The following is a 14,292-nucleotide window of genomic DNA, read 5'->3' as shown; positions in this document are numbered from 1 at the left end:
CGAAGTAATATTTATATCTAACAGTTATAGAATTTAATAAGAAATATAATTTGCAAAAAATCAATCAAAATATTATAATATTATATAGATAAAATTTCAATCTATTAACATTTATGTAGCAAGGCATTTGTAGTCTAATACACGTCTTGTGAAGTCGATTTCCGATCTGTTTCATCTGTATTCTTGCAAACCACCCAGGTGTGAACGCGCCCAGAAGCAAATGGATTCCGGGTAAATTACCTGCAATAATTTCCAGCTGATAAGAACAGCGTTTTTCCTTCTCTCTCTTTTTCTTTCGCGGGCCGTTTAATTCAGTTTAACCAACAGGCCGTGTCTGCCTTTCGCAGAATGGCATTCGATTAGGGTGAGATATCGGGATCGGGAACCATCAGTATCGTAGTTATTTACGAGGTATTCTGACAGTCCTCACCTACCTATCGCGAGCCACAAATTCCCTCGTTTCATATAGAGTTGAGACAGACGGGGGGTTGGAATTTCGCAAACTGCAATTTCCGAGCAATAAATGCGATAAACGAGAAATCGTGAGAAAAAGGAATTTTTTTGTATTATTATTTCAGCCAGCTATGTTGAAAATTTTTAATTTGTTTTAGCGAGATTCTATTTTATCCCCTCGACATCAGTCTTTAAATAAACTTTAGATTTCTAAGCATATTCATGGATTTTTTAAAGAGTTCTAATCACTAGCAATATTAAGATACCTTTAAATTTGGGCTTTAATTACGAAATAAAACAAAATAAAAAATAGAAATGTTTGTAACACAATTTTTGTTAAAAATTATTTTTATTTTTCAAGATTTCAATATTCGCAATATTTAAGTTACCACATTTGATTTTATTTTTATCATTAGAAGAATGGAATTGTATGGAGTATTGGTTAACTGGTTTCCTTTGGAGATAATCTCGTCAAAAAAATTAATTTCACGCGGAAGTTGCGCGCAGCCATTATCCGGTGAACCGTGCTTAACATGCAACGAGCATCATCGTTCACCTGTGAAATCACCTGACGTATTGGCTGCCGGCAGTTGGCCGCGATTAGACATCCGGTGATTTTCTAATGTTACGTATGCGGGTAGGCGACTCGTGTTCGCATGTATGACTTCATTGTTGGTGAGTGATTGTAACGGCTGTCGTATTGTGTATATTCTTCAAACGGGTGCCCGATGTGATCGATTCGTAATCTCGCCATCGCGTGTGCGTATCTGCATCGTGATACACGACTTATTGTTAGTTACAAATGTATCGAGTAAAATGCGAGCGACAGATTTAATTACGCCGATTGATTCATTAAAATGCGTTGCATAACTTGTGCCCAACAGCACCTAAAAGTGTTGTTTTTTTTCCTCCTTATTTATTTCCAAGCAATTCTATTAGACATAGAGAGAATAGTTAACCCTGAATGTTTTTTATCGCACGTGCAACTGCAAATAGTTTTGCAATTGCTATAAAAATTTATGAAGGAGATAAGATAAATTATATTTTTTACGATAATATGTTATCTTGAAATTAATAAGTCGCAGAAACTCTTAGCCACGATATAATGGATCGTCGTAATTTTTTTACGACCGTAAAAATTCAACGTAACAGATTACACGAGAGTCGATTTTGCAATAATTATAAAGTTCAAATTATGAAACTTGATGTTACGTTAATAGATAAAATCGCGTTATCTTCTATTTATCCAACATCTTTTTTTCGCAGATGAATAGATACGCGCTACGATAAAGTCATGTACGATAATCGAAGGTGAATACAAAATGTAATGTTAATTATTGCGAGATCGTCGGAGCGTAAAATCGCGCTCGTATTTTAGTTTCACTATTGCACTTGTCTCGATGGCATAATGTTACAACTCCTATGCAGAAATATCAATCTATCGCCGCCATATTTTCGCCGCCACAGCTGAGAGAAATTATTTTACCAGACTGCATTTTATGCAATATCACGCTCTTTATGTGACCATGCATTGAAAACACCTACTTTATAATCGAGAACATTTGCAGCACCGGTCTCTCACATATTAATTTGCGAACATTTATGGCAAATTGATAAAATTATAATATTCGATTTGTCAAGTTATTTACACATAATTCTGCAGAATTATAATTTATTGGATATAATTTTGTCCATCACATGAATTATGATTTATTATTTAAAATATCGATTCGTGCAGATTGCTTCTCTGTCATGATTTAATTTCTTATACGTGTTCACGAGTTAACGACCGACAATGTACACAATAGTAACACAAGCATTGTGATTGAATCGTTTGCTACATGTCTCAATATTTACTCAATGTTTCTTGTCTATTAATCGATACGAATGATGCAATGCGATGCGATATCTCGAGTTGTTCCGTACAAAATGCGGGGAGCACTGATTCCGGATTAGCCCATCTTAGGCGCGGTTAATCCGCGCGAAATATAATTAGCTCCAGTGACTAACGCTGGCGCGGCCGCGTTAAACTTAGCCAAATGCAATCATAACAGCGCAGGTGGTCATTTTACCCTTTTCAAGTGTTTGACAAGCCCCGAGATTGTATGGACCACGCGACGCGATGCGGCGGCGGCCACAGTGAGTCACGCCGGGAGCTAATTATAATGCCTTTGCCGCAGAATACGCTCTTAGGTCCCCTTTTGCCTCTTTTCGCCCTTTTCGCTCTCGATTAAGCACCGCTCTCCGTACGCACAATTACTTCTATCGCTTTGCTCTTATTCGTCTGCTATTAACGGTTCCTAATAGACAAGGTGTCTATCTTGTGATTTTTAGGCTGCGAATTTATTACAGAATTATCGAATTAATTGAATTAATCCACATGATAAATTGCACCCAAATTGATTTTTGTTTTTATTATAATTGAAGTTTTATTTTACATATTTTTACATATTTACATATTTTATTTTTAAAATTATTTAATTCAATATTAATTACACATGTCAGATAAATAAGTCCGTTCCTATTTTATTATTATTATTAATTTATGTAAAGTTTTATTATTAATTATTATTATTAATTTATTATTATTGTTTACGATGTGGGTGCACGAAAAAGAAAATGCAAGTTTTATTTTACATATTTTGCATATTTTGTGTTTACAATTATTTAATTTATTATTAATCACACACATCGGATAAATAAATTTGTTGCTACTTTATTGTTTATTATTATTAATTTATATTGTTTATGATTGTTGCAGGTGCACGAGAAAATGCATGTAAGATCATCGAGGTGACCGGGAAAGCATGGAGACCATGCAAGAAGGTGGTGGCCGTCTGCAAAATGGCTCGACCGTTGGGAGAATCCCGAATAGATTGAAGCTCGTGGAGAGTGATGACAATGACAAGGTGACATCCGAAAGGACAACGGAAATGGATCCCTATAGAGAATTGGAGCTGTATCTCGCCAAGGTTAAGGTAAGCCCATGATTTATATATTTTTATCTCTCGTTTAAAAGAGATAAAAATGTACAAAAAATATATAGCCAGATAAAAATATATAAAAATATAGCCAGAAATTATGAAACTGTATAAGAAATTAGAATTTTGCGATTATTGTTGTAAAAAAGAGCTTCAAAAAGGAAAGTAAATTATAAATATTTTTATAGTGTGTGAACAAAATTCGAGGTTCAAATTGGGATCTTTAAATTAAATAAAATACACATGATCGTATTGAATATATCTAGATGATAATTCAACAGAGATATTAGTCAGGAAACTCAAATTTCGCTATAGTAATTTCATTCAAGAGATAAAGGCCATAAAAATTTGTTTGAATTTTTTCGATGTTTTTTTGTGAAATATTTCTACCTGACAATTTCATTTTATAATTAAATTTTCTGGTAGATTACATCGTGTAAGCGTTAAGAAGTTAATCGCACTTGAAATCTCTCGTTGCCTGTCGGTACGATTAATCATCGCGTGCATATATATCACTTGGCGTATTCAAAAGTCCCACCCATATTCTACCTCTTATTCCGTACGATTAGGCGCGCTGTTTCGCAATATTCCTCTATTAAAAGCATGTTTCTACGGATCGTGAAGGATTTCGACATAATCGCGTTTGTAGCGAGCGGACTTTTGAATGAAGAAGACGAAGATCGGCGCTGATTTAAGAAGGTCGAATGAAAAATTGACGCCCACTTTCTCTTTACGATAATCGATTCTGATTCCGAAGAACCTCCGAGTCGGTTCCTCGGCATCTTAAGTCCGAAATGGAGGATTCGAGCAGTGAAAGGGATCGGCGCCGCGAGCTTCGCCCATAATAATTCTCATTATCGAGCAGATCATCATAAGAGCGAAGGATTTCTCTCGCCAGACCGAGCGCGTATGATTTCGTTTTGATCGATTTCTCGTCGTCTTCCTCAATGGAACGAGTAGTTTGATTCGATTTAAATCACGCGTGCCTCGTTTAACGTACGCGCGACACGAGAAACTGTCTCTTGATATCTCGCAATCCTTCGGCGACGGATCGCTTAGTATGCCATAACACAGCGTTCACTTAGCAGGATCGTAAAATCGATCGGCTTTATTTATCGATCGTTTGGGTGATCGTCAATGGCGAAGTCCGGCGCGACAAATTAGACGCGACGTCGACGATCGCGAAATTACGAGGCAAATAACTCGTTCCGTACAAGCTTCGAGTTGCTTGTTTTTCCATGTTCTCTTCCTGGTCCAGATGTTTATACATTTGTTTTAGAGATTTTACCTAACTCCCTAAACGACTCCAATAACACCCGCGAGCACGAACCGGTTCTTGTTTGCGAATTCGCGTGAGGTACGTTTGACTACAGGTGTCACCATCACGTTCTCCCCAACTGGTTTAAATATGTATTACTTATAGCAGACATAATTGGAAAATCTGTTTGGTGCCAGAAAATGTGTGTATAAATATTGCCAATATATTCTAATAATTAATTTTAGAAATATTAACATTTAATATTTATTATATATCAAAAAATAAATAAAATATATCAACGTCTTTATTAAAATGATTAATGAAATATGCAAATGATGTTGATTATAAAATAATTTCTTTTTAATTTTTTAAAATAATTGACTATTTTTCTTGATAGTATAATTTTTTTCATATCTCTACTATTGTTTTACTTCCTAAAAATAATTTTAATTATTGATTAAATCAAATGATTAAATTTTATTTTAGATTAAATCAATGTATAATTAATAATAAATTAAATTAATTTAATAAATCAAATAAATCAAATTTATTTAATAAAATAAAATAAAATTGAATTTGATTTAAAAAAATTAAATTAATTTAATAACTCAAATAAAGCTTGGCGCGATTAACTCGATATTTTTTGCAAAATTCACAAAGTGCATTAGATACTTTTGTACTTTCATACATATCGCGGAATTCATTATCAGCTGTTGCCGCAAAATTCTGCTTTTGTCGCTCGCTCGCGACGTGTTTACTCATTTTAATCGGGCGTGCGTGCGTGCGTTGATTCCGCATCGTCCTTCAGTGCATCGTGAGTGCATCGGTGCATGTCGATGCAGCGCAAACAAATAAGAAGAATCTTGTCGTGCCGCGAGGGGAGCGAGGGAGGAGAGGGTGGCTCATCGTTAAAACTAGTTGGCGCGGAAGTCACTCCTCGGCTTCCTACTATTTCTCAGATAGTGCCTGCGAGTGCTGCTACCGGTCGGCACCGATGTACACCTTAACGCGGTCTTTACGAGAAACTTATAGCCCCGATGTAATCGGGGCCCAATATCGTTTCCACATGAAGGATCGACCACTTATCGGCTAACGAGTGATTTGAACTTGAAGGCTGCCATAGATTCATCTGCATATCGTTTTTCCGTTTAAGAGGGACTGTCGTAACCGAGTTGTAAATGTCATCGGCTAATCCGTTTACTCGATACCGCAATCTAATTTAAATCGTACCGCAATCTAACTTTTGAATTTTAATTATGGGAATTTCTATTTTAATAATTAAATCTTTATGATTTGGTGTAGCACTCTATAATTGCATACAAATAAAATTTCTTACGCGTTTGTTAACCTAATCCTAACATAATCCAAATATCAGTTATATGATATTTTGATTTATTTAGTAAATATATTTATAATTTTATTTATTTATTTTGAAGTTGGATTAATATTATTTCTTAATTTTATAAAAATTAATGATTAAATTAATAGCATGTTTAATATATATGATACATGTTGAGTTTCACGTTTTTCTTATTGTATCAAGCGAGGGAGTGCGACACTAGACATTCTCCCAAGCCGAAAGACAGATGATACAAATGGGATCTTCCTCCGATCCTTCCTGTTTTTTTCGCACTTCCCTTTTATTCGCGCGGTTTTTTTATGTTGTTTTTCTCGGCCGTGTGAACTGAAAGGCGTTTATTTATCAACTAAACGAAGGAAGAGAGGAAGTCGCACTCGTGATCGCCCAATTCCGTCTGCGATCCTTGACCTCTGCAATGGGTGCTTCGTCTACTTTCGGAGAAGTCTGGGCTTTAATATGCTCGGACATTAATGAAAGAATGTAGATCATGATCCTTTTGAAAGTTAGATTCGGAGAAACTATTTGAGTAATAATAAATGTTTTTATTACTATCGTATTTGTGCGACTGTTTCAATCGAATCAACATCAGTACAGTTACTATTACAGCAAATTTTATGTAAATAATAATAATAATTATTAATATAATAAGTAGAAGAAAATAATAAATAATAATCTTATAACATGAAAAAGAAATAATAATTTAACGATAACGCTTTACTCTAGAATTAAGTTACAGTAATAGTCGTTAGAATATTAAATTATCGTTATTAGGCTTATCTAGCCACTCTTAATTGCGATTGAAATCTAAGATTTGTAAAGAAAGCTGCCGCAAGGTATCATTGGCCATTGACAGCTTACCATTTACTGGATTAAGCTTGCAGCTTTTCAAGGTTTAGGTTAAACAGGATCTGATCTCTCTGTCTCGTCTTCTCTTTCACGCAAGGGAAACGGGACGATTGATTCAATCGTAGCATATCTGGTATCGCCAGCGGCGACCAGACTGATCAAGAAAACTTGTTTTGCGTCTCAAGCTCGCAAATGTGCGCCAAATTTAGCGTCGCGGTCCGATGCTGTGTTTATGTACCAGCGTGCGAGTCTTTGGATTATTATAGTTTCTTCCGTATATTCGTATTTTTCTGGAGAATAAAATCTCCAAAATTATAAAAAATTCCGCGCACCTTTTCGTTCATTTTTTAATTAATTGAATGATAATAAAATATGTGATATGCTTCTCAACAGAAATATTTAGATTTTCATGAAAGTTTTTTCTTATTGACAATCGATCAGAATAAAAAAATACGATAATGTGAAAGGAACACAATTAAAAATGATTGTTTGTTGAATGCACATATCTAATATAAAAATCATAATTAAATCTACGATATATAATTTTTCGATTTATAGGAATTTTAAAATAGAAATGACTAATATTTCTCGTCATACATTCATGAACATTTCTCTTCGTGATGTCACTACCAAAGAAATTATAAAAATATATAATTAATTTTTTTTATTCATACGAAGAATTATAGAGCCTTAAGGCTGAATATTTTAATTTATATTTATTACAATAATTTTTATTGGTATTCTATTAACATTGATTGTACATTACACATGTCTGTGTCAGAGTTTATAGATCTTTTTTTTTTCATTATGACATGAGATATGAGTGTCATATGTGGAATCACGCAGGATATGTAGAATCACGCCTATTTCTCTTTTGTCCTCGGAATTGCTTCATCCAGATCGTCAGAACATTCAAACAGACACATTCTTTCGATGATATCATTGTGATGACGGGAACCTAAAATAGATGTGGATAATACTCGGTGTTTGAATCGATCGATATAGAAATCAAATGTAAATTTCGTGTATCGACGCCTACGCGCACTTCTGGAATATGAGATTATATTTCGATAGTATCCGGTGAACCGTGAGATCATTTTCGACAACCTACTGACAGGAATAAGAGCATCTCGCTATTTCAGGACACATCTTTTTCAACCGCAAACACTTCCTCGCGGTCAAGCAATACTCGTACATCCTTAAACTATCTTGCAAATTATGTACATATAATTTTAATCAAAATTATTTTGAGGCAAATACAGCGATATTTTATAATACATAGATTAAAATTGAGGTAGCTTTAATTAAGTTTCACCTCGCTGTTCGCATTTGTGTGACTCAAAGGGCTGTTGGATCACATTGAAATTACATATCACATACACAGCGAACAACTGTAATAAAGTTTCCGCTGGGAAAAATTGTTTCCGTCCCTGGTGACGCTATCAATTCGCGGTTCCTGCGCGGATCGCTCTCGCAGAGGGCGACGGTTATAACCGTTTAAAACGGCGGTTTAATGCAAATACACATGTGCGAGGGAGCACGTTTGGATACACGATGGCACGGCCTGCCTGAGGTTGCGGATAATAATCAGAACGGAACGTAGCGACCTCAAGCCGTAAACGCAAGCGCCCCGACCGGCAGCGTTTCTATCTGCATAACTATCTCCCGATCTCGAACGTAACACGTACAGGCTCTCGCGAGGCTCTCGACGCGTCCGAATGCGGAATAAATTCGTGACCGCGACGGACTGATTGAAGTTTCAAACGGCCCCGGACTCCGAAATCATCTCCTTCGACTGCGCTGTATTTTCGTGTAAAAATTCCAAAATGTGTTAAAATTTAAAAGGAATATTTTTTCTGATATTAATCGGTGTTTTTATTTTTTTTTGACAACCATAATATTTATTTAAAATCGACCTAATTGGATTATTAAGTGCGACATGATATAGTTATTAATATTTAAAGAAAAAAAAACTTGACGATGTTTATAAATAAATGCACGTACAGAAAATATTTGAAATTTTCGGTTGTTTTTAAAGGGATTTAATGAAAGACTTTGGCTCCTGATATTAATAAAATCTGTGAGTTAACGAGAATTTTGTGCGAAGGACGATAAAGATATCTCCGATGTATCTCTAGAATCGGCTGTGGATTAATAAAGGACGTCCCAAAAGAGTTTCCTCTCGAAAATCGCGGCCGGAGATTATATGCAGCAATAAATTCGCAAATAGGCTATGCTTTGCATACGAAATTGCGTACTCGCGAGAAGCTTATTCGTATTAAATTACCGGTGAATAACACGCGCGTGTATACCGGCGATTCGTGAGAATATATGCTGAGATTAGCGGTTGTGTCGATATTTGAATCACTCAAAACATCTCTTTTTTTTCTTACAAACGCAGACAAACGTTAATGCTACGAATAAATCGCACCTACGCGCGTCTCGCATTTTTTCTACAATTTTCCTCGGCAATTTCTGCGAATTTTCTTGATACGTATTTTGATAATAAATCCATTCCGATTTACCGTCGCTTTTATTAAAAATTGAAGATTTTTCATGGAATTTGACGTTATCTTTTATTAGCTCGCAGATTTATTCATACAAATTTACGATCGTGCTTTCCACTTCGTGCCGCTTAGTTATCTAACGGGCTGATTGCTCGATTGTTAGATTGAAACTGGCTCTGGGAATTTCAGCCGACGATAAATTTCTAGTTGAAATAAAAACGAAATAAATTTCGTTCCCGGAATTTGTTCGAGATAGTCTGCGCGGCGACTCTTGAAAAAAAATACACGATTTTACGTAAACGATACACGAAGCCGGTTTATTTTACTCCAACGTGCGCGCCTCGAAGATCGCTCGCGCCTTCGGTTTACGAGAGATTGATGGTAGATCCATATAAATTTTCAAAGAAGCTCTCCGGTGGATAAGTTTCGTGGATAAAGGACGGCACTTCCCACGGCCAATCCCTTGCACTTGATGCGCCACATATATATATGTATATATATATCGACGTATCGCCACATAAATCGTGCGTCAGAGTGAACCGCGATAAAATCTCCGGATGCAGAATGGGTAGACTCTCGCGGATTCAGAATGCCGCGTCTGTCCGCGACGACAGGGAAACAGAGTGGGCAGGGAACGCTGGAATACGGAATAACATCCGGTTAGGGAGTATCTCGAGGCTTCCCGATATCGTCGGGCCCTGGAATTCTCTCTGGTAGCCCTTGGGGCCTTTGATCTGTCGAAGAAGCCTTTTTCGCGTCTTGCCTGCCATTCTGTGCCGTAAGAATAGTCGCATTAGATGCTACTGCATTTTGTTTATTAATTTTATGTTGATTATACACGTTTAACATACATCTGGCACCATATTTTCCGAAAAAAATTATATGTATTATTAAATTAAATTAAATTATATTGTTATATGAAGAATTTTTTTATAATAATTTTATAATAATTTATTGGATATTTTAAAATGATTGAAAGAGATGTATTTTGAAGAAAATTATATTCTTTCTTTTATAAAATTTTTTTATGCAAAAATATTTTGAAATAAATTATATAAAAATATAAATAAAGGTTATATAATAATGTAAATATAAATAAATATAATAAAAAATAATTAATAATGAAATATAATAAAAATATAAATAAAATTATATAATAATATAAAAATGTAAATAATAAAAGATAAAATAAGCAGAAATTGTAGATATAAAAATCATTAATTATTAAAATTGACTAAAACTTATCGTAAATAAATCACAAAAAATTGTCTTGGGTTTTTCTTTTAAATTCTAAGAGGGAACGTAGCAAATTAAGAACCACACCTGTTAAGTCCACACCTGTGCCCGATAGAGGTCTTGATAGTTTGGCGTTATTTGCATGCGAACTTGGATGTTGTGTTGGAATCTCAAGGCTGATCGTCCTTTCCCTTTCCGAAGATTGCAATCTCCGTACACGCGCTGCGTCGATCGCGAGAAAAGCTCTCCTCGGTTTTGCGAGCGCAGTAAATCGAGCAAAATATTTTTCTTCTGAATGAAGTCTAAGCTGACTCACTCGATGAACTTGAATCGGCCGATTAATTGACAACGTTGCAAGAATGATGCACGTATTACTCGCTGCGCGGATGATGATGATGATGATGTCACGTGCTGCGAAGTACTCAAACGGGGGGCCAATTACCAAGGTCCAAACGAGGACAGTAACAAAGAAAGTGGAGCTACAAAGAAAATTGACAGCTTTAATTGTGATTAAAGAAGAATCGATACCTTTGCAATCGCATTTTTTCTTTTTCTTTTTTTTTTAATCTAGTAAAGCGCGCCTCATGTGTAAGACACTTTCAGCTGTACTGATTATAAATTTTATCCATAATTGATTTTGATTATCAAATTAACGACAACTTCGGAATAATTGGACTCGAACGAATTGCAATGTTGGAATATTAAATAAAATTCAGATGTAGTTTTTTTAATAATGTTGCGAATTTTAATTCGATGACGCAACAGGCGAATAATATGCATTAATATATGACGTTTATCATCATTGCGATCTTCCAATTAGAATAACGAACAGGATTTGTAAACTTGTCGGGTCCAGGACAAATTGGCTCTTTAATAAACGTCCAGGCTTGGTACGTGATTACTAATTATCTGATCATTGAAACGATCTGATTCAAATCCCACTTTGCTCTCGAAAGTAAACACGATCCTGCGCACTTATGTGTTGTCTTGGGAAAACTAGCCGTCTATTATAACTTCATGGAAACGACACAAGCAAAGTCGTATACCGATCATGCGATTAATCTTATCATACTATGATTTTCATCAGATAATAAAATGGAACAAGGTGTAAATTTTGACTTATCGATATTAGTTTCTATAAATATTGATCGAACTGCATCTGTGATTAATCATATCGATGCACGTGATTTGACTCATTATAAAAGCGTATGTAAACAATCGATATGTTTATGCAAGCAACGTAAACAATTGATAACTTTTATAACGTAGATAAAATGTAACACAAATTAAACTTCTTTATTATTATTAATGATTAGTGAATTAATAAAAATTAAAACGCGATTATACATAATTATAGTTTCAAATAATTAATAATTATTTGAAACTAGATACAATAATTTTATTAATAAATAAATTTATTATATATAATATAATAAATATAATATAATAAATTAATAAATATAATAAATTAATAAATTTAATATAATAAATTATGAGACTTGTTTATATATTATTATTATAATTTTTATACATACTTAAAATGATAATTAAGAAGTTTATAAGCGATATTATTGCACTAATCGCAGCTGACAGATTTGATTTCGAAATCCTCGAGATCGCGTGAAATTGATTCTATATTTTTTTTTCAATTTCGTAAAAAATGTAGAACTCTTTCTCGCGTGTATGTCGGTCGCGCGCGCGGCGATTATTCTCTCGAATTCCTGAATGACTTCTTTGTGCTAGCCTTGGTTACTTTCACTTTTCATCTCCCGGCCATGTGACCAGGTACTGTCACATTCCCCGCGAAATGCACGCGCGCAGCTGCACTCCCTCGCTTCCGCGCTCGATCGCATGTTGCACGCACGTGGGGCACAAGATATGCGCGCTTGTGGGTGGAAGTGTAGGACTGCCGTACATCCGGTTGGGCGTGTCGAATGGGTGCTCGAAAAACGGTTGCGTTTCGTATCTCGTTAACGCGAATCGGATGCAGTTCCTGTCTAGCTAGACTGTGTAGAGTGCGACTACCTTCCGCCAACATTGAATGCACTTCATTAGTCGGCTCATTGAAAGTGTCCGACGTTTCCGACTTGGATATCGGAAGAAACTGTTGGCGTAAATTGGAATTTATTTATTCGAGAAGCGTCGTAAATATTAATGAATTATATTCCATTTTATATTTTATTGAGAAAAATTATTTGGAGATGCGTTTTTGATCATCGACTTTTCAAATGTCACATTGCAAGGTACGATTCCGCAATCGAAAAGTGAAACTCTCTCCGCTTCTGCTCCAATTCAGTGATGATTCCGTCCCGTTCGCGCTGGGAAGGTTAATAACCAGGCGGGGTCATCGGGTCGCATAAATGTTTTTTTTTTCTTCCGCCGACGGGCCGCGCATCGCTCTTCTCGCGTATTATCAATTTGCAATGCTGATAAGATGGAAATGTTCGAGCGGATTTGTAAGTCGAGTCGCGACGTAATCGGCTTCGAGCGCCGCGAACGATGAAAGCGATCCGGTCTCTCTCTGCTGACGAATAACCGATCGCGAGTCTTTTTACGTTTCGACGAGGTCGATACACATCCATTGTACCACTTTTTGCACGCTGTAATCAATGACATTTCGTGAAATAATTTTTTTTTCGTGCAACATCTTAGTTATCAAAAACAATTTTCGTCAAGATGCACTTGTCATTCTACTAACAAAGATAGATGACGCAAGTAGATGCAATAATAACGAGCTTCAGACATCAATAATGGATAAACAAACACGAGGAATGTTAATGTCAATGAACGCATAATGTTGATAAGATGCGTAATGTGTGTGACTTACAAGTCAAGCACAATGTTGTCTGATAAATGTGTATGACAGCTGTTTCCTTCTTATAATTAGGCCATAATTTTACTTTGTTCGATTTCGCTCGGTTCGTCTTTGTATGAGATGGCCAGCGGTAATCTCTGATTTTTGGAAGAATATATTCTGTGTGTGTGTATAAATCGATTGCAATTTTAATTGAAATAAATACTGAAATAATTATATTCATATTTATTCTATGAGTAATCTAAATTAATGTAATAATTGACTATTTTATACGTATATATAATAATCATTATTTATGACATAATAATTCATATTATGTACATAAACACACGGTTTATTTATTATGTATATATATAAAATTTAATAAGTAACGTGTAAGAGAGATGCCTAGATAGTTAGAAAAAAGTTTATTTATACAATTTCGCATCTCTCTCTTTCTCTCGTTTTTAAAGTCCTTCGCCGGTAATAAACGCGCTCTCACGTTCTGCAAATAAATTCGCGAAATCAACGGCGGTTCACGGAACTCGCGTGTCGATCCTGTGTGTTGCTAGCTTTCCGCACGGGATATTCTAGATATCGTCGTCGCTTTTTCTCAGTGTGAACGACCTCATGAGCCAGCGCCGTCGAAATTAATTTGCCTTGCTTCCCTCCCCCCTCCCTTCTCCTTCTCCCTCTCTCTCCCTCTCTCTCTCTCTCTCTCTTCGTCAACCTTCTCCTGCAACCCCTCGGTCTCTTCTCTTTTTCTAGCCAGCTGCAGCAGCGGTGGCAGGCAGATGCGAGGCAACGTGTGGTTAACTCGGAATTACATCCATTTAGCGGCCTCCCCGCATTTTGTG

General features: G+C 35.7%; 1 protein-coding gene across 2 annotated transcripts in view; it reads left to right on the top strand.

Annotated features, from left to right (window-relative positions):
- The window catches only part of Cv-c (RhoGTPase activating protein), a 233,802-nt gene that overhangs the window by 19,693 nt on the left and 199,817 nt on the right, over positions 1-14,292 (top strand). For both annotated transcript variants that reach the window (XM_083093742.1, XM_083093741.1), the window contains exon 2: positions 3,215-3,431. In XM_083093742.1, coding sequence (XP_082949868.1) covers positions 3,261-3,431 — 171 coding nt within the window. In that variant the 5' untranslated portion in view covers positions 3,215-3,260. The remainder of the gene's footprint in view (positions 1-3,214; positions 3,432-14,292) is intronic.

Source organism: Camponotus vicinus, unplaced genomic scaffold, assembly GCF_025532165.1.
Source record: "Camponotus vicinus isolate PSW18456_S1 unplaced genomic scaffold, iyCamVici1.0 SCAF_3, whole genome shotgun sequence".
Lineage (NCBI taxonomy): Eukaryota > Metazoa > Arthropoda > Insecta > Hymenoptera > Formicidae > Camponotus > Camponotus vicinus.
Note: the sequence above shows the minus strand (reverse complement) of the source record. Positions and strands in the feature narration are given on the sequence as shown.